Source organism: Bolinopsis microptera, chromosome 12 (assembly GCF_026151205.1).
Source record: "Bolinopsis microptera isolate Bmic1 chromosome 12, MBARI_Bmic_1.0, whole genome shotgun sequence".
Lineage (NCBI taxonomy): Eukaryota > Metazoa > Ctenophora > Tentaculata > Lobata > Bolinopsidae > Bolinopsis > Bolinopsis microptera.
In genome coordinates this window covers 10241885-10266571 of record NC_087083.1, presented here as the reverse complement: position 1 = coordinate 10266571, position 24687 = coordinate 10241885, and the positions used below count along the sequence as shown (strand labels likewise).

General features: G+C 37.0%; 4 protein-coding genes across 11 annotated transcripts in view; all 4 read left to right on the top strand.

Moving 5' to 3' along the window:
- Positions 1 to 11097, top strand: part of LOC134824631 (calphotin-like) — a 35450-nt gene extending 24353 nt beyond the window's left edge. For 2 of the 8 annotated variants that reach the window (XM_063836586.1, XM_063836587.1), the window contains exons 9-16: positions 319 to 807; positions 3327 to 3384; positions 3780 to 3983; positions 4316 to 4558; positions 5603 to 6979; positions 7163 to 7879; positions 9336 to 9394; positions 9602 to 11097. In XM_063836586.1, the coding sequence (XP_063692656.1) occupies positions 319 to 807; positions 3327 to 3384; positions 3780 to 3983; positions 4316 to 4558; positions 5603 to 6979; positions 7163 to 7879; positions 9336 to 9394; positions 9602 to 9625 (3171 nt within the window). In that variant the 3' untranslated portion in view covers positions 9626 to 11097. The remainder of the gene's footprint in view (positions 1 to 318; positions 808 to 3326; positions 3385 to 3779; positions 3984 to 4315; positions 4559 to 5602; positions 6980 to 7162; positions 7880 to 9335; positions 9395 to 9601) is intronic. The other 6 variants (XM_063836589.1, XM_063836588.1, XM_063836591.1 and 3 more) reach the window with 6 other exon arrangements.
- Positions 11098 to 16587: 5490 nt separating this feature from the next.
- LOC134823892 (large ribosomal subunit protein eL14-like) lies at positions 16588 to 16992 on the top strand. The gene has a single exon (XM_063835489.1). It carries the CDS (start codon positions 16588 to 16590, stop codon positions 16990 to 16992), a length of 405 nt encoding a protein of 134 aa, XP_063691559.1.
- A 345-nt stretch (positions 16993 to 17337) lies between these two features.
- Positions 17338 to 24687, top strand: LOC134824635 (cysteine-rich PDZ-binding protein-like). The gene is made up of 5 exons (XM_063836596.1): positions 17338 to 17444; positions 17954 to 18019; positions 22583 to 22729; positions 23904 to 24034; positions 24280 to 24687. The coding sequence occupies exons 1-4, from the start codon at positions 17429 to 17431 to the stop codon at positions 23984 to 23986; spliced, it is 312 nt and encodes a 103-aa protein (XP_063692666.1). The 5' UTR covers positions 17338 to 17428; the 3' UTR covers positions 23987 to 24034; positions 24280 to 24687.
- Positions 18264 to 22401, top strand: LOC134824633 (PAN2-PAN3 deadenylation complex subunit pan3-like). Its single transcript, XM_063836594.1, has one exon. The coding sequence runs from the start codon at positions 18301 to 18303 to the stop codon at positions 19903 to 19905; it is 1605 nt and encodes a 534-aa protein (XP_063692664.1). The 5' UTR covers positions 18264 to 18300; the 3' UTR covers positions 19906 to 22401.

The following is a 24687-nucleotide window of genomic DNA, read 5'->3' as shown; positions in this document are numbered from 1 at the left end:
CTGATGACCCACCCTCAGCTGACCATAATTATAATATGCTCCTTAACATAATTTACTGAGAGTGTGGAGTGTAAAACGTAATTATAGAGTAGCAGTTTGGTGTGGATATTCGTACGTGAACTGCAGAAATAAAGGAACATAATATTAAGCGGTCCCACCGTAATTGTAAAACAAATTAATTTTTAGATCAATCCGCATATTATAATCCGCATATTATAATAATCATACGATATTAAATGAAATCAGTGTCTGTAACTCTGTAAAAATGTAATATAGCTGTAAAATTTAATTTTTTCTAATCATAATCATATTTTCCAGACGGTCAGCATCCCAGCAGAAAGCTTCGTCTACAAGGAACCAGAAGTAGAAGGTGCCGCCCCTGAATTGGAACTGATCACTCCAGTAGCCACTTCAACTCCACTAGCTGCGGAGGTGGTTGGAGAGATGGAGGGATCTCCAACCAAACAACCCGAGGTGGAGGTAACTGTTGTTCAGGTTCCTGAGGTAGCTGTAGAACCAGAGGCTCCAGTTGAAGCAATCCCTGAGCCAGTTGTGGAACCAGAGGTTGTCCTTGAGCCAGTTGTGGAACCAGAGGTTGTCCTTGAGCCAGTTGTGGAACCAGAGGTTGTCCTTGAGCCAGTTGTGGAACCAGAGGTAATCCCTGAGCCAGTTGTGGAACCTGAAGCAGTTGCTGAGGACCTCCCAGAGCCAGTTGTTGAGGAGCCAGTTGTTGAGGAAGTTGACCCGGTGGCTGAAGTTCCTGATGCCAGTCTGCTTGTTCTTTCCGAACCACCACCAACTTTTGTGGTGAGTAATTCATTATATTATATGTTTTTTACTAACATTTTTGTATATCAAATCAGTGTTTACTCATTACTGTTTAGGTATCAACTTTGTTAGTTTCGTCTGGCCAAAACACGCATACGAAGTTTTAACTTGAAAGACAAAGCTTCTAGAATGTTCCCCCGTTCTTGATAGACCAGGGTAGAGTTGGTTATTCAAAATCAATCTATCCAAGAAATCAAGAAATGGTAAATATTAAAACGCTTGTTTTAGGTAACTAAAATAACATTACCGGTTATAAGAGATTGAATCTCTAGAAAACGGTTGTTGACCGGTTACTGGCGGATTGTTAGTGGAACACAGTCCTACTCCGAAACAACTAACAAACACCATTGTGTAGTATATCTTAGTTAAAACCTGGAGGGGGATATTTAAAACATATAAGAGATACGAAAGGATTTTATTAGCAGGAGCTTTCAAAATACTTGTGTAAATCGTCTTCAGCTGTAGTTAAAACTGTCAAACTCCAATGTAAAATGGGGATTATATTGTTTAAAAGGTATCCAGAGGCTGTGACGAAGATTCGTGGGTGTGCAAACCGCTTAGCCGTCTTATTGAGACGACTAAGTTTTAAAGATGTAACGATCAAGCATCGATTTTGTCAAGCAAATTTCGCCGCGATACCTCTAGGATGCATTACATAATATATATCATATATTATTACAATATTTAAATAACATTATATTATAATTGTCTCAAAGATTAAAGTCTGAGTTCAAACTCTGTTATTTAACAACATTCCCAGCATACTGAGTCTATTTATAGATATCCACGTTTAGGTTTAATAGGTTTGAAATTTAATAGCACCGCTTTTATGATAAAACTTATACTCAGCAGTGTTTAAACTAGTCATCCCAGAAAATAACATGAATACTAAGTTAAGAAAAGTAAATTATGCTTGACAATATATCGTCAATACTAAAGCCAGAAAAAGGTACTTAAACACATTATGCAAAGATCAAACACCAGATAATATGACCAAAATAGATATGACCAAATTAAATCTTGATCATTTAGTTTTAACTCTGTTAAGTCTTACTTAATTATATTAAACACTGCTGAGTATAAGTTTATCATGATAGTAGTGTTCTTAAACTTCAATTTATTGTTATTATTATTAATGTATTGGTTATTTAACCACAACGAAGTAAAGTCTTAAATTTGAGGATCTGTTACAATTTTGAATCTCAATAAGTTAACTGCAGAACTGTGGCAATACTCTCACTACTAGTAAATTAATCTGAGGTTCATATCCAGGCTCTTATTCTGAGGTTCATATCCAGGCTCTTATCCCGAGGTTTCTATCCAGGCTCTTATTCCGAGGTTTCTATCCAGGTTCTTATTCTGAGGTTCATATCCAGGCTCTTGAGGTTCATATCCAGGCTCTTATCCCGAGGTTTCTATCCAGGCTCTTATTCCGAGGTTTCTATCCAGGTTCTTATTCTGAGGTTCATATCCAGGCTCTTATTCTGAGGTTCATATCCAGGCTCTTATTCTGAGGTTCATATCCAGGCTCTTATTCTGAGGTTCCTATCCAGGCTCTTATTCTGAGGTTTCTATCCAGGCTCTTATCCCGAGGTTCATATCCAGGCTCTTATTCTGAGGTTCATATCCAGGCTCTTATTCTGAGGTTCATATCCAGGCTCTTATTCTGAGGTTCCTATCCAGGCTCTTATTCTGAGGTTTCTATCCAGGCTCTTATTCTGAGGTTCCTATCCAGGCTCTTATTCTGAGGTTTCTATCCAGGCTCTTATTCTGAGGTTCATATCCAGGCTCTTATTCTGAGGTTCCTATCCAGGCTCTTATTTTGAGGTTCATATCCAGGCTCTTATTCTGAGGTTTCTATCCAGGCTCTTATTCTGAGGTTCATATCCAGGCTCGTATTCTGAGGTTCATATCCAGGCTCTTATTCTGAGGTTTCTATCCAGGCTCTTATTCTGAGGTTTCTATCCAGGCTCTTATTCTGAGGTTCATATCCAGGCTCTTATTCTGAGGTTCATATCCAGGCTCTTATTCTGAGGTTCATATCCATGCTCTTATCCCGAGGTTTCTATCCAGAGGTCCTGGTTTCAACAGAATTATCGATTTGACTGTTGGAGCGTGCATTTTGCAGTGTGCAAGTTGCACAGTGGTATAAGATCATATTCGGCTCACAGTTTACTGTAATTCAATTGGACTATTGGGCGGCCTATACTATTGTCTTGCTGCTGCAGTATCTCATGAAATCACGACATTTAGTAATACAAGAGCCGAAATCGAAGTATTTGAGACATTTGACGTGTCCGAGAGTATGATTTGATTATTGTATTTTTTATAAATTTTACTATTAGGAGATTTGAAAACGGGGAGAGAAAAAACTTACTAGATCATGCTCCCAAAAAACCATTTTTATCTATCAAAGTTCCACAAATACCCGCTTATAATATCCACCCTTTACTTCCACTTGCTGCATAAACTGTAAGTTAACTGAAGTTGTTTTGCAGGACGAGTCAATGTCCATCATCTCCCGATCAGAAGTTGAACATCTCAACTCTGTGCCAGGTAATGAATAATTACATAATTAGTTAATTGGTAATTAATTATTAATTCAATAAATGCATCGTATCACTTCGTTCAACATACCAGCTGCTAGTATAAATAGTCATATTCTGATATATAATACACAGTACTACTACTAGTATGTGGCTAATGAAAAGCCCAATTTTTCAATCGATTATTCATTTATGACTTATTAAATGGTTGTCTTCGTCATAATATTATGTTCAAACTGGAACACCATTTATGGCGAATTGGAACGATAATACGTAATTACCTGAAAATAGTTCTTCCTCCGACTGTCTCAATCTATTTTTGTTACATACACAATTAAAACTACTCAATTTAAATATCATTTTTATGAAGCCTCACGTGACTTTTAAACGATCTTAAACCCACAGCTGAGGAAGAAATCGCTGCACCAGAAGAACCAGAGGAGCTCCCAACCTCCGAGCCATCAGTAGAGACCATCTCATCAGAACAGACTATCTCAGTAGACACCCAGCAGACGATATCAATAGAGTCTGATATGGTTACCACCACTGAGACAGAGGTTTTGGTTGAAACTGTTAATGTTGAGTCTATGCCTGCTATGGAGACTAAAGGTTCGGTTTTTTTTCTATTGAATAATTTGATTAATTAATTTTTCTGGTTTTAGTAAACAGCACACATCAGATTTCCTGGTTGATTTCACCTCAGCCTTAGCACAAGCCTGGTTTCAATATTTAGAATTTATTTAGTCTTTTTCATCTAGTTAAATTAAAGGTCACTTTACCACATGTTCACGTATAAAGTACAGTGTAAACCATCAATATGACCTTTATATCGTGACATTGTTGTCTAAGCGGCCCCAATTCTCGTGACGAAACAAGAATCAGTTAAGTTGGTGAAGAAAAAAGAAATAATTAAACCCGGTCAAAAGAAATCCAAGTTGCAGATCAATACTACTTCTACGACGACGACGACGAAGGAATGGATGACGAGCTGGATGCTGCTCTCGCCAAAATACAGGACGCTCTAGACATGACAACCGACCTGAAAAACGATTTGGAAATGACAGCCAATCACAATCAAGTAACGAGTTCGGAGAGTCACGTGACAACGAGTCTCACGGAGACGAGGAGTGTGATTGTTACGGAGGAATATGTTTCACAGAGGTCCAGTGTCAGACAAGTTCAGGGTACGGATATGGCCTGTGTCACGTGACATTCCCTTATATGGAGTGCCACGTGTCTTGCACACACCACGTGACATGCCCTTATATGGAGTGCCACGTGTCTTGCACACACCACGTGACATGTCCTTATTATATGGAGTGCCACGTGTCTTGCACACACCGCTTGGTATTCCAGATATTCTACCTTTAAACGCCTGCATGAGCTATTGGTGTCTAGCACATGGAGCGGCAATGATCACAATATCTCTGATCCAATCTCATATATATTATGTGATTGAGGACAACTTCAATTTTTCACCTGTCTCCCTATTTAAAAGAGACAAGTTGAGACTATTTGATGTTATTCAGATCCTGTGGTCTTTGTTCGCTCATGTCTTCAAACCTATATTCTCTGATCTGCATGATTTTTCTCTTGCAAAATTATTTTCTTTCGCAAATCTTTGTCTTGTTAGCGCCGAAAGCTCATGTAGTTTCATTGACATATTATGTAATGTTATGGTTCCGTAGGTTTTTGCTTGGGGATACAATTGGACACCAATAAGTTATAATATTAAGTTATAATGCATTTTAAATGAATTATAATAAGTTGAAATTTAATACAATAACCCAGCTGGAATACAATTCAATCAGCTTTAGTTGCTTTAACTTTTGTGGCAAAATTAAGTTATAATCAATCATGTTTTTTAATAGATCACTCATCATGTATAGCTATGATATCACCGATATGATGAATACAAATACAGTCACCAACACATTTAACGCAACAAAGATGTCCCATCTATACTATGTAGCTATGTATATTGTATTTTCGACTTCAATCTAATGTCAATTATTCATTCTAAACCTTTAAATAACCTTTATCATTTTTAACTAATTATATAGGCTCCGCAGGTGAATCGGCCGTTGTTTTCCTATACATTATCTGTATTATCTTTTTAAAGAAAATGTTTAAAAATGTAATTAGTTAATTCAGATTGTCTAGTTTATAGAAATGATAGCTTTAATATTTAGCTGTTCGACAATTTCTAATAACAAGTTTGTTTACAGAGCAAATTGAAGAAGTGGCAATTGAAGAGCCAGTCGTTGAAGAAATTGCCATTGAAGAGCCAGTCGTTGAAGAAATTGCCATCAAAGAGCCAGTCGTTGAAGAAGTTGCCATTGAAGAGCCAGTCGTTGAAGATGTGGCAATTGAAGAGCCAGTCGTTGAAGAAGTTGCCATCAAAGAGCCAGTCGTTGAAGAAGTGGTAATTGAAGAGCCAGTCGTTGAAGAAGTTGCCATCGAAGAGCCAGCTGTTAAGGAATTGGCTATCAAAGAGCCCGTCGTTGAAGAAGTTGCCATCAAAGAGCCAGTCGTTGAAGAAGTGGTAAATGAAGAGCCAGTCGTTGAAGAAGTGGTAATTGTAGAGCCAGTCGTTGAAGAAGTTGCCATCAAAGAGCCAGTCGTTGAAGAAGTTGCCATTGAAGAGCCAGCTGTTAAGGAAGTGGCCATTGAAGAGCCAGTTGTTGAAGAAATTGCGATCAAAAAGCCAGTCGTTGAAGAAATTGCCATCAAAGAGCCAGTCGTTGAAGAAGTGGCCATCAAAGAGCCAGTCGTTGAAGAAGTTGCCATCAAAGAGCCAGTCGTTGAAAAAATTGCCATTGAAGAGCCAGTCGTTGAAGAAGTTACCATCAAAGAGCAAGTCGTTGAAGAAGTTGCCATCGAAGAGCCAGTCGTTGAAGAAGTTGCCATCAAAGAGCCAGTCGTTGAAGAAGTTGTTATTTCAGAGCCTATTGTTGAAGAACTAGCTATTAAAGAGCCAATTGTTGAAGAAATTGCCATTGAAGAGCCAGTCGTTGAAGAAGTTGCCATCAAAGATCCAGTCGTTGAAGAAATTGCCATTAAAGAGCCAGTCGTTAAAGAAGTTGCCATCAAAGAGCCAGTCGTTGAAAAAATTGCCATTGAAGAGCCAGTCGTTGAAGAAGTTGCCATTGAAGAGCCAGTCGTTGAAGAAGTTGCCATCAAAGAGCCAGTCGTTGAAGAAGTTGCCATCAAAGAGCCAGTTGTTGAAGAAGTTGCCATCAAAGAGCCAGTCTTAGAAGCACCAGTTGTTGTAACACCCATCGTGGCAGCCTCTGTCGTTGAGCAAGTGAACGAGCCTTTAATCATTGAACAGGCAAATGTTGAAGAACCTGCTGTCGAAGAAGTAGAAACATCTACCAATAGCCTGGACATCCCTCAAGAAGATACTCCTCTTGCAAAAACTCCCGAAAAACTTGTATTAGAAAGAGTAATGAAAATCGCAGAAAAGTACAATCTCACAGAGTCCCCTCCTAAAACCAACCCTGTTGCTGATATTTCAACTGAATCAGAGGAATCAAATAATATGGAAACCTCTTCGCCCGTTGTGGAACCAATCGTTAACCTGACGGAATCTCCTAAAGAAGGTTCGTTAGAATGAGAAAGTGTGGATGTGTTGTGAACTTAGATTTGTTGCTGGTTTTTATAATATAATAATATACTGCAGAAAAAATATTGCCAAAAATTATTCGCTGAATTTTGTAGTGAGTTTTGAAATTCTCTGTTGTTATGCTGTGTGAATTGCATGGTTTTATAATCTTAACCGGCAGTAGAAGAGGAACCTGAATTGGAAAATAACGGAATAACGGGAAATAACGCTGATACAGCAGATGCTGAAGCTGTATTCGAAATGGAAGATATGGAAACTGAACCCGAAGCTGAGGTTTTGGAGCAAGCGCTGGAAACTGCACCTGAAGTACCAGTAGTACCTGTAGTGCAGGAAGAAGCCGCACTCGCCGATATTGGAGTTGAAAATGAGATTCTTGAAGCCGAGCCAGTTATAGTTGAACCTGAAACTGCCATTGTTGAAAAGGAACCAGAAGAGAAAACCGAAACCGTGACGGTTGAGACACCAACTGAAATTACGGCTGAAGTGGGAATCGTTGAAAACGAAATTGCAGCGGAACCAACTCCTGAACCAAAAGTTGCAATAATTGAAGCTATCGAAACTAAAACTACACTTCCTGTCTTGGACGTTCCAGACAAACCAGCGGCTGTTGGGGAAGAAAATACTGAACCGGCAATTATTGAACCAGAAATTATTGAAACAGAGCGGGAAGAAAATCCTTTTGAAGCTGAAATAGAATCGCTTGACGAAATGGAAATACCTGAACCCAGCACTTTCGGTGAGAGCGAGTCTTTTGAGCTCCTAGAGAACGAGAATGTAAATTCTTTAGAGGAGATAAAAATGTCGGATGAATGCTCACCGCGAGACCTTCCGACTGTGTTTGAGAATCAGGCGGCCTACCCTGGGAAGCTTGTCAAGGGTTCGGTGATGATACAACTTTGTTGATATAAAATAATTGTGCATGAGGTCGTGTGAGCATGTTGTGATATAATAATTACATAATTATACAATTATATGATAATTGTAGTGATTATTAGATGAACTTAAATCTCAGATCATAGTTCAGAATCGCTGATTGATAAACTGCTGTAAATTTTTAATTCCATTAATTTTAATTTGTTATTTTTGCTTTTATTCTTTTCAGTACATGGTATTTTAACTAGTTGTGAGTAGTCGAAATATTGACTTAATGAATTTTTCCATCCAATTATTATTGTTTTTAGGGAAATAAAACGGCTTAAATTGCCATAGTTATTGATTTAAAAAATTGATTTCACTGCCGTTATCAAAGTTTAGCCGTTCATTATTTTCTGTTATCAATTTTATAGTTCATCGATCGCTGATTAATTGATGGAACGTTATAAATTATAAAATTATCGTTCGGTTATTTTATTATAAAACTGTTTGGGAGTTTTTTTTTGTGTTTCATTTAAAAATAAATTTCAGAAAAGTGTATATTTAACAATCTTTTTCCTGTTAATTAGATAATAATCGCCAATAATAATTACAATTTTTAATACGCATAATTATCCATATAATTATTAATTAATTTACTTGTCAATATATATTTTCAGTGCCGATTAGTTATTGACAACTGGCCCATCATCATTATTAATGAACTCGAAAATAGCACCCCACCAAATAACTTACTGATACTTTGTATATCCGTTTTCATTTAAAAGAAATCATTCTTTAACAATAAAAGCTTACTTGTAATGGTAACTTAGTTAATTGCCACTACTTGACTACTATTGTAGATACTGAAACATTTAAGAATTGACCGTAGCCCCCAGGCTCCAGCGACCAGCATTGACTCTCGCTTTTAACAAAAACAGAAATATCGGTGTTTAATCCACCCTAGATTATCATTCGAAAACTACCTTACTCGGGAATATTATAGTCATAATATTCCCGAGTAAGGTAGGTAAACTTACGAGTTACGAGCTGAGAATGTATCATGACATTCGGCAATGGAGGTTCTAGAACCAAATTCTAGAACAATTTCTCCGCACGATTATTGATTTGGGCATGCTGTTGTTACTCCGCTGCTATGTTTAATCCTACCTCTGCTGTTAATATCACCCCTTACATTATCATACATTGACATGCATGGGACTGATATTGAAAATAACGCTGCATCCTATTTTAATTTGATTTGATTACGTATCATATATGTTGGACTTGAATGTGTTTTATTTACGCAATTCTGGGATATTCAGTGACCATTGCAATAGGGGTGTTGCTGTTACGATCTTAAGTCCTGTGACTGCTAAAAAAGCGTTGAAATGAGGACAGTTCAGAAAAATTAGACAGTGACACCCCTAATTTCTATTAAACCGGACTATTTGAAAAGTAACAACTTATTTTATTTTCAGAATCAGAGTCGTTACTGATTGAAGATAAGGAAAACAGTCCAATCAATATTGTTTCAGAGGTAAGCGCTTCCAAGCGGTTGATTGATCAGTAGATATTCACTTATTCGTTGTTATTTTATTGATAAATGTAGTGTCATAGTAGGTTCTTAAGTTCTTAATTTTTAACATTTTCACTCATTAATTTCAAACTATAAACAAATCTCATCACAACTCTTGCCATGTACAATAAATCCTGGTTCATTTTATTTAACTCGTATTATTCCCAGGTGTCAGATGTAAGCAAAGAATAGCTCCAACACTCAGACCAGAGGAAATCACTCGGCGGAGGAAAAACCCGGCGGGTTCATCAGAAAAACCCCATAAATCAGATGCACGCGGACTAGTTCTATTCAGTGTTGAAAATCCCACCGTTATATTACGGTCACGTGTGGACCACGTGTAAACCACGTGTGTAATTGTGTGTATGTGTCACGTGTGATACATTCAGTGGTATATATATCAGCTCTCTCAGAAGACTTGAAGACACAGAAATTTACATACAGATTTTAACTGCTCAGACAAAGAATGTGTCACGTGGTGCAATGTGCATGCTGTTTTGTATTACATTTAAAACTGTGAAAATTTACTTATTTTGATTAAGATTAATTAATTTTCACGTTTTATTACGTATTATACGCATATTAAAAGATACTTACAATTATTGTAGTATCTGTTAAACTTTACGGTCACGTGTGAACCACGTGTGAACCACGTGTGTAGCGAACTTTATGGTAATAAATACGAATTAGTCACTGGTGACTGGATGACAGACATATTGAGAAGTTGAAGGATACAACCTTGACATATGTTAAAAGTACCGTACTATCTTTAATTCCCAAACAACCCTTAAACTTTACACAAAACCTGTCAAAGTTAATTACCTTTGAATTAACCTGATTGGTGTGTCCGGAGTATCAGGTGACTGTTTTCCAGTGATCCTATTGGCTGTGATATCACAGGTTACTGTTTTCCTGTGATCCTATTGGCTGTGATATCACAGGTTACTGTTTCCAGTGATCCTATTGGCTGTGATATCACAGGTTACTGTTTCCAGTGATCCTATTGGCTGTGATATCACAGGTTACTGTTTTCCTGTGATCCTATTGGCTGATATATCAAAGTTGGCTTCACTGGTTGGTTCTAATTTGTTGGTCCAGTTGCTCGGTGAAAGGTTAAATTATTAGGTGGAATTTGTGGTGGCTCAGGTGATAATTTTCATGACCCTTCTTCTACATAATACAGGAGCATACCTTTTGTACTTTACTATGTACAGTAAAATGTTATACTTTTCCGATACAAGAAGAAAACCTGGACATGAAAATGGCGAAATGTGATGAAGCTAATGTAGCGCTCTAGAAAAAGTTAATGGCATTTTGTACCTACAATGTTCTGGAATTAGATGGTAATGATTGCGTAGTATTTCTAACTTGAATATCAAGTTTCTCATGCTGACGCACAGTTAATGTGCTACGCTGTGGTTTTTAGCAAATTTATTTTAATTTAGTCTATTCAATAACAAAGTTTGTGCTGGCCATATATGTCATAACTTTTTAAAGTTTTTAATTCGATTTAGATTAAATTTAGATTAAATTAATGGTTTGAAAATCTGTTGCGTGCTTTGTTTCAAAGATGGAGCGATTTGATGACAATGATTACAAATGTACACTTTTTTTCTAAAATGTTGGTTGGTATTTTGATTAAAAATATTACGTATGTGATGAAATATTCGTTTTATTTTCTTCTAATTTTTATTCAAATATGAAACAGTTAGCATATATTCAGTTTCAATGCTACGTTCTCAACTAATATAATCAGACTGATATTATAATTCTTGCAGAAAATTAGTTTTATTTGAAAGTTCTGCAGGAAACAATAAACATACAGCAGGCAGCTTGCATTCGGACCCTTTCACAGGGTAGGTTACCCTTGTATTGAACCCTTTGTAATTGAACCTCACGAAACAATGCGGAAATAGCATTTACAGTAGCGCGCGAAAAAAATATGATTAGTTCTACCAGCACGAAAATGCGTGTTCGCTCGATCACGTACGTACGTTACGTACGTTACAAACTTTCCAAGCACAATCTTATGAATAGAATTGACAACCAGAAACAAACTCGCAAGAAAAGCAATTTCAATTTGATACATATGTTATGTCCCATAACTTGCTTAATTCTGCACAAAGATGGCGGTCATCGACACATTTTGAACGGGGAATACAGAATCGTTTAAATGTTAAAATCACTTCGACAAAAGTTTTAGCGCGATGGACTACCGCCGTGCCGCGCATAAAATAATGCTTTTCGCAACTTAACGGGTGATACTCGTAAAATATTACGAGAGATCAGACCGTCGACGAGTCCAACTCGGCGCGCGTCCTGGTAGGTTGTAAACCTACAAGACTGGGCCACACGGAGCTGCAAAGTAGCTTTAAAGGATTGGCATCTGCATCCTCAATTATAATTTTTTTTTAAATAATGATTAACGACAAAAGCTACTCACTACTGATAGTAGAGGCTCTTACGGGCATTGTCTGCATGATACGCTAGGGACCCCTGATACACCTTACTAGACGTATTTTTGACCGTAGAATCGATTAAAAGTAGTTTCAAAATGATTGGACTGAGTTAGCGCGGTCAAAATCGCAAAAAACCGATTTTTGGGCCAAAAAACCATGTTTTTTGATATTTTGAGCAAGTTAATTTTGTTGGCATGTCATGAAGTCATGCGCCATTTTGCTTTTATTGCGGTATACTAAGACAGTAATCAGTATAATATAGCGTTTTATCATTAATGGGCAGCATGCATTCTTCCATATCTACATTTTGTTTATAAACAGAAAAGCCTAAGGTCTCCATGTAAACTTATTATGTATTTAAGTAAAAACAACTGGACAGGTTTAATTTTATTTATTGCAGCGCGCACTTTTTTCGCGCAAAATTCACAATTTTTAGTTCATAGTTTTGGCCCGTAAATTTTATAAAACTGAAAACAGTTTCAGTTATTTTAAAACTATTTTTGTTTTTATAATAAGGCCATTATCAACATCGTCGCGTTATCAACTTTAAAATTATGAAAAAGTTCTCGCGGCGATGATTATCTGTGTGGACGTGTGGTATAATATAATCACAAATCCTATCTTTTAAAACGAGTTTTGATCATGGGTGGGACAAAATTATTAATATTTATATTCAATATTAAATGTTGTCAGATTTTTAAAATTTTGAAATGATAATTGTATTATAGTGCGATTTAACGGGTGATACTCGTAAAATATTTGTTCCAGGACCGTCGACGAGTCCAACTCGGCGCGCGTCTTGGTAGCAGGTAGGCGCTGCTACTAAATCCAAAATCGCTCGCCCAAATTTTAAGAAAATTCTTGTGAAAAGGCCCTTTGGGCATGAAAGTGATCGGAATCGTTGTATTTTTGGACGCTGATTCCAAATCACCCCCCATGACGTAGGGTTAAAATGCTTCCCTGGAGAGTTATGGGCAAAAAACCGTTTTGGTCAGGTGACAGGCTAGTAAAATACGAATTCGATTGTTTAGGGCTCGTGTTAGGGTTAGGGTTGCGGTAAGGGTTATGGTTAGCTTTCTTCAAAGTGCGATGCACCACTGGGCAACGCTGCATGCACGCCTTAACACTTCACCTAACTATGTGCTTTCGCGTTGTATCACGTGGTGACCCCCACTGTCGCTTCACCCTGTAGAGTTTCAACGATACAGTGGGGCGGGTCATACAACGTAGGACAACTTTCGCGCCGCTGCGGGCGCGCTTGTTTCACAACAACGGGCGCGCGCCACTACAAGCGCAAGGGCTCTGGATAGAGCAACCTTAACACTGAACGGGTGATACTCAAAAAACATTTGTTTCAAGACCGTTGACGAGTCCACCTCGGCGCGCGTCTTGATAGCTTATAAACATACACTTTACAAGTAATAAGGCCACGCCGAGCTGTGAAGGATTGATATTGTGCAGAACTGCGTACCGCTCAGTACTAATTCATGCTTGAGCGGTACTGCTGTTCACAGTGGCGCGCACTCAATTTAATCACAATAAATAACGAGCGCGCGGTTTTTTGGAATCTCTCAATTATTATATTAATTAGATCGCAGTGCTCACGGCCTGTACTGAGTAAACGACAGAAATATCTTTTAAATTATTTTGCTTCTGAAATTTTGGCTCTAGTAATTAAGAAATGTGACATGTAATTGTAAGTTAACAATTAAATAGATCCTGTGCGCGGCGCCTACAGCTGACCTACGAATTTCTGAACAATTTTAAATTGTGGCTGTGTGCGCGGCGTACTGTATATGTGTTTGAAATTGAAATTTGAATTTATTTATGAATATAACATTATGTATTGATTATTTGTGGTAAATAAAAATTTTTCTTTCCTAAAAAAAAAAATTTTCTTTCCTGTGAATTAAATATTTTATAGTGCGGTATTTACAAATTTATGCATTTTCAGCCAGAAATTGGCTATTTTTATTCCATTTTACACAATTGCACCGTGCAAGATAAAATGCCCACTTAATTAGCAGCTAAAGTGTAAATATTTTTTGTTAAATATGTACTATTTACACTTTTCGTTCCAATTTTTAAAAATCGGAGACAATTTTTTACCAAACCATGGTTGATGGTGGGTTTATTGCATTTATTATGTAATATGTATGCTTGATGTGCTATAAATTGAAAATCGTTGTATAATAAATAGTATATGTTGTTATAGTATGCGACAATAATTTTGTTTGCAGCTTGAAAAAACTAAACCCATTTTAGCGCCGCGCACACCTACTAATAAATAATATATTATTTACGGAAATCGAGCGCCATAAATATCTTGTCTTAGATGATTTCGCTGCACAATCAGTCAATGATTAGATGAACTATCTGTGTGTGACCTCCACTGTATTGGCATTCTAATCTTCTTCAATAGTCTACGCTCACAGTCATTGTCATTCTAACGTTAGAAAATGTCTGATCCTATGTCGACAAAAATAAATCAAAACAGTCATATGATCCGTGCTGAACATTCTACTGATTAATTGTTTTCTTGTTTTCTTGTTTTCTTGTTTTCTTGTTTTCTTAATTGTATGACCCTAGTGATGACATGTTCAAGGTAGTAATTGTTTCGCACAATGGGCTAACACCCACCCAGCTAGTGACCTTCTTGCTAATGAATATTTTCCTTCCTAAGATTCCTGTTGCACTGACCAATTTAGGTTAAATAATGATTGTAAAATTTCCTTTGTCTGATGTCAACGACGTAGCTTGTACAGGATAGTACTTTATTTACTGTTCACCACAGTGTAGATGTTCTGAAGGGATATCTTAGAAACATTATTAGGGTATCCTTTCAGTATATTACGTTGCAGTGTACTGTATACTGTTGGGTTCATCCCTTTCAACCTTATTCTATCATGTGTAAAGTAAAGTAAAGTAAAGTAAAAATTATGACATAACATCATCACACATGTCTACAAAGTATCAAATCACTATATGGAAAAATATAAATATCAACACCAAAATTAATATCTTACGATTGTTAATTGGAAATAGACATTGAAGATAAATGATTGCCAACAATACATTCTTACAACGGTAAGACGCTTACAAATCATCTTCAATGTACTGTTTAATCTTGAAGGGGTTCCGACTTTCAAGATGTTCACAATTTCTATAAGCACTTTTTAAACCAAATTTTAACTTTTAATTTACACAATTTATTACATTGTTAATATATTGTCTAACCTTATAGCTGAATTATATATATTGTTTGACCTTTTCTAGAACTCTAAACTCTGATATATTGTACTATGCTGGGTGGCCTGGCCTAGTAGTTCGAGCATCCGCCTTCTGCGCAGAAGGTTCAGGGTTCGAATCCCAGTATCACCTAGTCTAGGGATCTATGCGATCTCCTCGGTCGACTCATCCATTTGATAAGAAACTCAATTGAGGGTTTAATGAGGAGGGGTTCCTGTTAAAAGTTCAAAAAACTTCCTAGGATACTGTAAACATAGTACTATTAACTATTAACTATTAACTATTAACTATTAACTATTAACGATTAACTATGCTTGATTTATCAAGTGCATTGCCACTGCTTTGTGCACCAGTACAGCGACATGGTAGAACCACATGTACAAGGAGAACTATGATTTAGGAAACAGACGGACCCATGAATCTAACATGTCCATTTCCATATCTTTAACATATAACAGGTTATTGCGTAAAGGAGTCAGTTAGTTTCATAGTGCAAGAACGAAACGGCTTTGCAATGCCATGATTTCCACTTAAACCCAGGAAAACAGGTCCTAAACTTAATATTGCCAGAAACTTGAGTAGGCCACTAATAATAATCAAATTTAATGTTTTTGAAAGCCTGGTCCACGTCCCTGAGCTATGCCAAAATTTCCGACTGTCTTACTATTTATGAATCTTTCACACTTTGCATTCACAAACTTTGAGTCTGTCAAATCTATGTTTACGTTTGCGAGATTATTGTATCACTTATCCTTCAAACATTTTTTTGAAGAGAAAAGAATATTCAAACAATATACACATAATATAGCAATGGCCAATTGGCTGACTATAAGGTCATGGCCTGAACAAACAATTTTTTTAAATAGTCAAGTGATGCTAAAGCAGAGCACAAATGTGTAATAAGTTAATAGATTAAAAAACTGATTCATGTGATGCATTACGCAGAGCACAGATAAAAATACTGATTCAATGATTAAAATTATAGCTGTGAGTGTCAATAAATTAATGTGTCATAAAAAAAGGAACAATGTACACGTGATCTGAGATACCAATATCTCAATATCAAAAGGATAGTGTCTAGAAACATTCATAGTCCATGGTGGCAGGTATCAAGTTAAAAGAAGTTACACTGACTGGCAATGTATACGATTGCCGTCTCCCTCTCTCACCCCTGACCGCTATCAGGGTGCTCCTGAGGATTGAGAATCTAATCCTGGTGCGCATGTAACACATAATAGCCGCATAGTCTTCTCCTCTCTTCTGGGATAGTTTTTCAGCGAGTCTCTTGTGGTATCTTGTGGCTTGTGGACCCCATCCGCCATTTGTTGAGTATATATATTATCCTTCAAACATGATGCTGATACATTAATATTGATATTCACAATTCTAAATCACCTGGTCTAAATCAAAAGTTGAAAATTAACATATTTTAGCAGGTGTCACAAAATGCTTTACCAAAGGAAGATCGAAATCGGCCGTGTGTGCTACGTTAGATTGGGAGAAAATGCAGGAAAGACTGGAGTGGTCGTAGACCTTGTTGACCAGAAGCACTTGCTCATCGATGGACCAGACAGCGGACTTGCTCGATCAGTCTTCCGTCTGAACCAAATAGCAATCACAGACCTCAAGGTCAAAATACCACGTGGTTGCAAAACCAAGGTTGTACGAGCAGCCCTTGCTAAGGATGACATCCCCGCTAAATTCCTTAAATCTGGACTTAGTAAGAAGTCAGAAGCTCAACAAGCTAAAGCAGCTCTTGGAGATTTCGCTCGATTCAAGTTGAGAGTATCCAAGACCGCTCACAATAGAAAGATCAGAAGCACCGTGCGAAAACTTAAGAAATCCAGTTAATTTATTGTAATGACTGTTTTTATTTATTAATTTCCGTGTTTTAATTTGCTTTTATTCATGAGTAATCATCTGATCTTACCGAATATTGATTGATTTATTTGGCAACAATCAACACTCAAAAGTTTGTGACACACCAAGCCCTGGCCTTCGTTATAAAATTCTGAGAATAATTAATTCTTGCTAGTTGACATTAAATAAATAATAAATAAAGTCGGCACTATATTGATTCATATTAACATAATCAATGACAAACTAACAAATTTAATGTTAAATTTAATGCCGTTCCTCGTTTAAGACACGATATTAACATAGTTATAAAATTCCATTTCTAACCATTTCTCTTATAGCACATGAAGTAAGGTATAAAAATGGTCTAAACTAAAAGAAAAGCCTCTCCACAAACTCTCCCTTTACCTCACCTTGACATCAGAATAACATGGTTTGTGACAAATGTAAGTTTATTTTGTTATAAAGTCTTATAAAGTATTAATGGGTGTGAATGGTGTAGGCTAAGTCTGTGTTGCATCAGTATTACTTTAGATTTCGGTACGTCAAATTGATGCGAAGGTCGGTTGAATCTTTAAGCTGGTAATTTTAAGATGTTAGTCTACAATATGTGGCTAAGTAATTAACTTTAAAGTTTTAATATGATTATGATCTAAATTTTGGGTATAAATTGGTCAGTGAACATATTTTACTACAGCTTTTAATTTAAATTATTATTTACAACCGAAAAGAGCATATAATATATTCGAACGTGTAGAATATATCGATTTGATCTTTTTGAGCTTAAAAACAACAGAACCTGCGCAGTGTGCAACTATTCATAAAACTTAAATTAACTTGCATAATTTAATGATCAAGGACTTCTCTTTCTATTGTAATTTTCTCCAGCTTGATCTTCTCATCAAGATCGATTACCAAGTCTCTTCAACAACCATTTAACAGCTAATCGTTACAGGCGAGAAGAAGTTGGGCGTATCCGTTACACAGGACACATGGAAAAGTGGATCCAGGAGCACTGTGGGTGAGCTTGATTATAGAACTGTTATTTAAGTTGTGATTATAGTTGTGATTTAAGTTAAAATGATTGTAGTTGTTCGATTTATAAGTATCAGTCATTTATCAGTCATATATATAATAATAATAATTATAGTTGTACAAAAATAGCTGTATATCATATCGATAGTTGACATATTATACTGTTGAATGCGTGCCCTAAAATAATGATTACAACTGGAAAACAAACCTATTCTAAAGATCCGGGTACTAACTAAACTCATTATATCAGGATGTATTCAGAACACCATGGCTGCGATCTGTCCTAAGTACCTCGAACACGGTTTCTGTATCCACGGTTCCTCCTGCACCCTCCAGCACATAGACAAGCCACCCACACCCACCGCGCTTCAGATGAACGGAAACATGTTGAAAACATCCTTCGGTAACCTAACTCTAGATGACATATCCTCGACTCCCAGTTTCATACCTGCCTCACATCACGTGATACGGAGTGAGCCAGTCCAGGCTCCTCTCCAAGCTCCTCTCATGCCTCCTCCAACTCACATGGAGTATTACCTTCCCTCCACGCGCATGGACATGCCCACGCGCGCCTTTATACCCACCCCGCCTCATTTAGAGAAACCAAGCGCAGATAACAGCACAGGCAGTGAACTATGTGATATGTTAATGTACCAACAAAGTATTACGTCTCTCTATATTGAGAGTAAGTTGCCAGATGTGGAGAAGTATTACGCGCTCCACCCGTTGGAGCCCGAGCACCCGACAGTGGAACCTCAGGGTAACATGTATACGTTTTCCTATCCTAGTGTTTGTTACCGGGCTTACAGCAGCGTAGATGGGTGTGTTTATACGTTACATCGCTACAAAAACTGTCAAATTAACACTTTAGAAACGAAGAAGATCCTAGATCGGTGGCGCGCAATCAGCCACCCTAACATCGTCACTGTACATGAGGCTTTCCCAACCAAACAGTTCGGCGACAATTCATTTGTTGTTGTGTATGATTTTTGTGCTGGCGCCAGAAACTTCAAACAGCTACATTTTCAGAAGGAACAAGGTTTTCTTGATGAGTCTCTGTTATGGAATTATATCATACAGTTAACATCTGCTATACGGACAGTGCACGCTAATAAACTTTCTTGCAGGATGATTAATCCATCTAAAATTATAGTAACAGCTAGAAATAGGCTGAGGTTAAATTGTCTGGGTGTCATGGATTTGTTGATGGGCTCCGTCCTAGATGACCCATCCAAACCATTTGTAGTCCAACACCAACAACAAGAAGATATAGTGGAGCTGGGCAAGCTTATCGTTTGTATTTCCTGTAATTCCATCTCGGCTATCCACCAATCAAACCTCTCCAAATCCTCAGACGTCATATCATCCACATACACGGCAGATGTCCGAACATTACTCCAACATTTGCTCAACAAGTCGCCTCAACCAAGGAAAATCAATGATTTGATGCCGATGATTGGCGCTCGGTTTTACACACACATCGAGCGATTACGGGTTGAAAACGATACCACCCAAAACGAGTTAATGAAGGAGCTAGAAAACGGGAGACTATTTCGGGTATTGTGTAAGATAAACTCAGTTCTAGACCGGCCCGAACACATGTTGGATCCCGGATGGTGTGAAACTGGCGAGCGTTACATTCTCAAACTCTTCCGAAACTACATGTTTCACAAGGTGGATGAGTTGGGCGCGCCCTGGATTGATCTCCCGCATCTTCTAATGTGTTTGAATAAACTTGATGCAGGCTCGCTTGAACAACTTATGCTCACCTCGCCTCACGAGCAGAGTGTTATTATTTGTACTTACAAGGACATCAAAAATAACTTCGATAAGTGTTTTAATGAGATTTTCCTGATGCAGGGTAATTTGTAAGGTAGGGTGAGATGTGACGTCATGCCACGTGGTGTGACGTCATGCCACGTGGTGTGACGTCATGCCACGTGGTGTGACGTCATGCCACGTGGTGTGGTGTTCCGGCGTCACAAGGACACAGCACAGCCAGAAAATTTGGTTTTTAGCCGGTAAAACTGGTGTTGTTCTCTCGCCCGATTGGTTATATATATTTGAGAATTGAGATTGCCAAGTTTAACGCGTGAGCAAATTCTGCAAGATTTATTGATATTGTGCCATGAGCATGTTATGATCTGTAATACTTCATTGATAATTGAAAGTTAAGACCGGGTTGGTGAACATTGAAAATTTGTTTGAATTCTTTTTAATCAGAGGTGATCGAAAATTTGTAAGAGCATGTCCTATTTTTAGATTTTTAGTAATTTTATAGTAGCTGCCTCGGGTATTTAAAGTTGTATAGGACAGTGTTTCTGACTTAGGGGTCGTTCACATATTACGTTATCAGCCGAGGGGGAGGGGGGGTTTCTAAATAATTATGCTAGTGTAATTTTTACACAATAGCTATGTGTAAAATTGATTGCGGAGGGGGGAGGGGAGTTCAAAATGGGCCAAAAAGTGATTACGTAATATGTGAACGACCTCTTGGGTATTTAACGTTGTATAGGACAATGTTTCTGACTTATCTTCGACAACAACATGCTACAATAATTTGTATGGGAATGTTTCATTTTCACCTTAACATTTTTTTGAAAAAATCTTTATTACCGGTACATAAAAACTGGTACATACATAACTAAAAGCGATGGAGAATGTAAAATTACACATAAAAATCCGAGTATATCCCGATTATATATATAGTATGATTTACGAAATTGTAGAGCAACAATATCCCACCAATCAAACATTATTGATATAATAATGAATTTGCTATTCATTGTTAATTTGGATTTTGATATCTTAATAATATGTTAATAAGGGTACCAAATTCCAACCGCAGTTTTCTTCTCCTTTGAATTATTTTGTTGATATATATAATGCTCGAATTTATATAATATAAATTTTCATAACTTTTATCTTCAACAAGTTGATTGATCAGTTACTTTTACTTTTTGACTTGTAGTATTTGTTACGATGTTTTAAACGCGATATCATTACGCAGAACCCTGTAACTGCAATATAATTGTATTCCTTAATTTTTTTTTCTAGCGCGGTATGAATTTTAATTAGGGTTTGATTTTTGGACCGTTTGTAATGGTTCTTGTCAATGCTTATTTTGATATCAATGCTGTAAGGGATAGTGTAATCACTTCAAGGACGTTAAATTTTTGTGATGCAACTTTGAATTCTTATCGAAACTTCTTGAATATTCTACATTTTTCTTGCCCTACATATTTCCCCCTAAGATAAGTTACAACCTTGAAAATTGAAACCTTCAGCTTGAAAGATGCAAACGATAATTTCCTAAAGAAAGAGGCAGCATTTAGGAAATAACGCTCACCTAATTACCTAATTTAAGAAATAATGCTCACCTAATTAATTACCCAATTACGCTCACCTAATAATGGATCTAAATTGTATTATGTGTTTAATGATGATGTGTATACTGTATAGCTTGAAAGTCGAATAATTTCATATTTTGTTTTTGAGTTAAGAAGTACTTTAAATCATGTTTAAAACTTCATGTTATAGAAAAGTGGGCCCTTGAAATTAGAGAGCGTTCACAAATTATTTATCTCTCGAACAAGGGGATTCCAAAATGTAACGGAATGTTCGGGAAGTCTAGAGAGGGTGTGGTCCTACAACCTTACTTAGGCCGGACGTTACAAATACCTTGCTTCTGCGAGTGCAGTTTTACAATATCAGCAATATTGCAAGTCATCATTTAGTATGTATGGCATTGAGCCAGGATTTTAGGGCAGTTAAATCTAATTCGTTATTTATTTGGTAGTTACGGTTAAATGCTTAACTCCATCGAGTATGATTGAACACTGGCGCGCACAAAATGACTTTCTAAAACAGGACCTAAAGGGAGGGTCAATTTTATGCAATATCTGATAGAACTGACAGTAATGACACAATTACAGTCGTTAATGTGATCTTTTGCACAAAGGTTATGAAATCTATAGTGTGGATCGTATCGCAATTTACAAAGGGTGGGGTTAACCAAACTATCGAGGTGGCATTTGTGAACGCTCCCTCAAGAGTAAATCCCAACTTTCTCCACGGCCCCCTACAAAACCTTTATCCTTCCACAAATACCTGCCACGTCACAAATTTTGATTTAAAGTACTCTTTAAGATAATTTTCCGTAGTTATTGAGCTACAAACTGACTGCAAATAAGTTTGGTACCTTTTTATTGAATTTTGTGAGTGAACGAAAGAAAGAAAGAGAGAGAGAGAGAGAGGCAATGAAGTATGTGATTATCAGTTTTTGGTCACCAATTGGCGATGAATTTAGTTTGATGGGTTCCAATTTAAAGAGGTGTTTAACCATCTTAATAATATTTCAAAACTTAACCTGTTGCTTCACTCTTGTCTTAACTTGAATTCTTCATTAAACCCCTGTGGGACAATTCCCGAGAACATCTTTCTGTACTAGCAGAAATTTAGCCGCGCAACAATGAAAATTGTATATTGGATCACATTTTTGAGGGACGCAGTGAGCCGCGCACGTACGAATTCTAACCCTTACATACAGCTTCAGATTCGGGGAAACAAAAACTGACGGAGAACAAATATTTGACACGAGCGAAAGGGAACAGATTCGACCCGACGAAAGCTAACTTTAAACAGTGCAGGATATGCAGAGTTGCTACACATCATCCCAAAGCTAATTACTGCCAGGGTAAGTCTTAACATCTGCTTGTGCCTTGTTTAAAACGTCTGAATTTACGCGGGAACAAAGGATATTTGAACCAGCACAAATCTTTGCAAACCTTCTATGATCCATCAAACTGCCACCGTAGATCTCACTTCATTTCTGATAAGAAATATAGGTGTGATGTGGACATTGGTTGATGTCTCTTTGTATCGCATCGTACCGAGGTGCATTATTTGGGAGGGGGTTGGTCCTTACGACTTAAAATCCTAGTTATCAGATAGAATGCTGTAACCCAATGCATACAACTGTAGGGTTTATGTTACCACTTTGTATGTATCATTAATTTTACGATTTTGTGGGCCTTGTCATGCATGTGGTTCCCACGGCCGGCAACAACTTTTGAAATACTGATGGAATGCCTACATTTTTTAAACACCATTGGACCGGAAATTGTGCAATCAGAGCACAACTTGAGTTGCACCTGAATCGAAAAGCCGTCTATATTATAGATGGTGTATCACGGCCTTGCGATTAAATTCCTTGCATGCGTGAGACCTAATTTTAACGTAGATAACTAAGTTTGATATCTACCGATCGTACATCCGATTTAACTGTTATATCTGTTAAATATTACACTTAGTTGTCCCGTTAAAATGGGTTCTAATTTTCTGCGTAATATTAGGTCATTAAACTTTCGTAAATTCCATTAATTCCTTACGGATTATCTAGGGGTTTAAAGTTATAACTTATCGTTCTGTCGCCATCACATGATCAAAATTCTGTTATTATCAATTATAGTGTATAGGGGGGGGGGGGGGGGGGGGGGGGGTGGGTCCAAGGGGAACTTTGGGAAAGTCCCCCAAGATTTCTGAAGTTCCCCAAAAAAAAATTCCCCAAAATTATTCAAAATTTCTCTAATATACATTAATACCCATTAATGTTAACATGTATGTTATTATAAGGTATAATCTTAACTTACTTGTTGATACTTGCAGCATGATAATTTTTTTGGCATGATAATTTTTTGGGGAACTTTGGGAAAGTCCCCCAGGTTTCCTGAAGTTCCCCAAAAAAAGTTCCCCAAAATTCCCCAAAGTTCCCCTTGGACCCCCCACCCCTGTATATACTTCAGTGCTGTTTTAAAATTTTAAAACGAGAACATCTCTTTTTATTGATTATTTATAACTAATATCCACAGCGTGTGCGTACAAGAAGAGTATTTGTTGTATGTGCGGTAAAACTCTGATGTCCACAAAGAACTACAAGATGTCGAGTACTTGAGGTATCCTAGCTGTTACTGATCTACAACCAGACTCTCCGAATATCGAGGTTTATAATTATTATAAGTAACTTATCTTAAGATAGTTAATTATTTACCGATGGATTGCTGTATACAATTTGACTTTATTTATTATTCATTTATTTAATTAAGTCCTTATTATTAGCTAGTTATTAGTTAGCAGAGTATTATGTTAACATTTTATATTTTGTTAAAACTTATTTGAGTGCATTGCAAATTGTTAGTTGACCTCATTGTGTTTTTAATGCTGATTCTAACTCTAACTCATTATCAGGAACAAGGTGTGACGTCATGGTACGTAATCTCCGATCGAAATGAATGAAGTCCACGGATCGCTAAAACAACCTTGTTTAATGTTAGGCAGTGTAACTGTTTATTGTAACTGACCAACTATATTGTGATGTACAGGATTTGTAAAGTTTTATACAGCTTTTAGTCTAGAAAAGAGTAAGGACTGTATCAGGATGAATTTTGTTTTAAATATCCCTTATTTGAACCTGTTGTATCAGAAATTTTGTGAGCAATATCATTCGCATTTACGATCTTGAAGATAAGAATAACTTATTGTAAATATTTTATTTGACTTTCACTGTTACAATTGCAGTATTACCAGGAAGATTTATAAGAATTTTGTTCTTTCCAAAATTTGCTGTAATAATATTTATGTTCCCTCCCTTGGTTG

Excerpts from the sequence above, each read along its gene's own strand:
- LOC134823892 (XM_063835489.1), top strand. The coding sequence starts at position 16,588 with ATGCTTTACCAAAGGAAGATCGAAATCGGCCGTGTGTGCTACGTTAGA.
- LOC134824635 (XM_063836596.1), top strand. Across the intron at positions 18,020-22,582 it reads TGGATCCAGGAGCACTGTGG|CTTCAGATTCGGGGAAACAA; the intron begins GTGAGCTTGATT and ends CCTTACATACAG. Across the intron at positions 22,730-23,903 it reads CAAAGCTAATTACTGCCAGG|CGTGTGCGTACAAGAAGAGT; the intron begins GTAAGTCTTAAC and ends TAATATCCACAG.
- LOC134824633 (XM_063836594.1), top strand. The coding sequence starts at position 18,301 with ATGGCTGCGATCTGTCCTAAGTACCTCGAACACGGTTTCTGTATCCAC.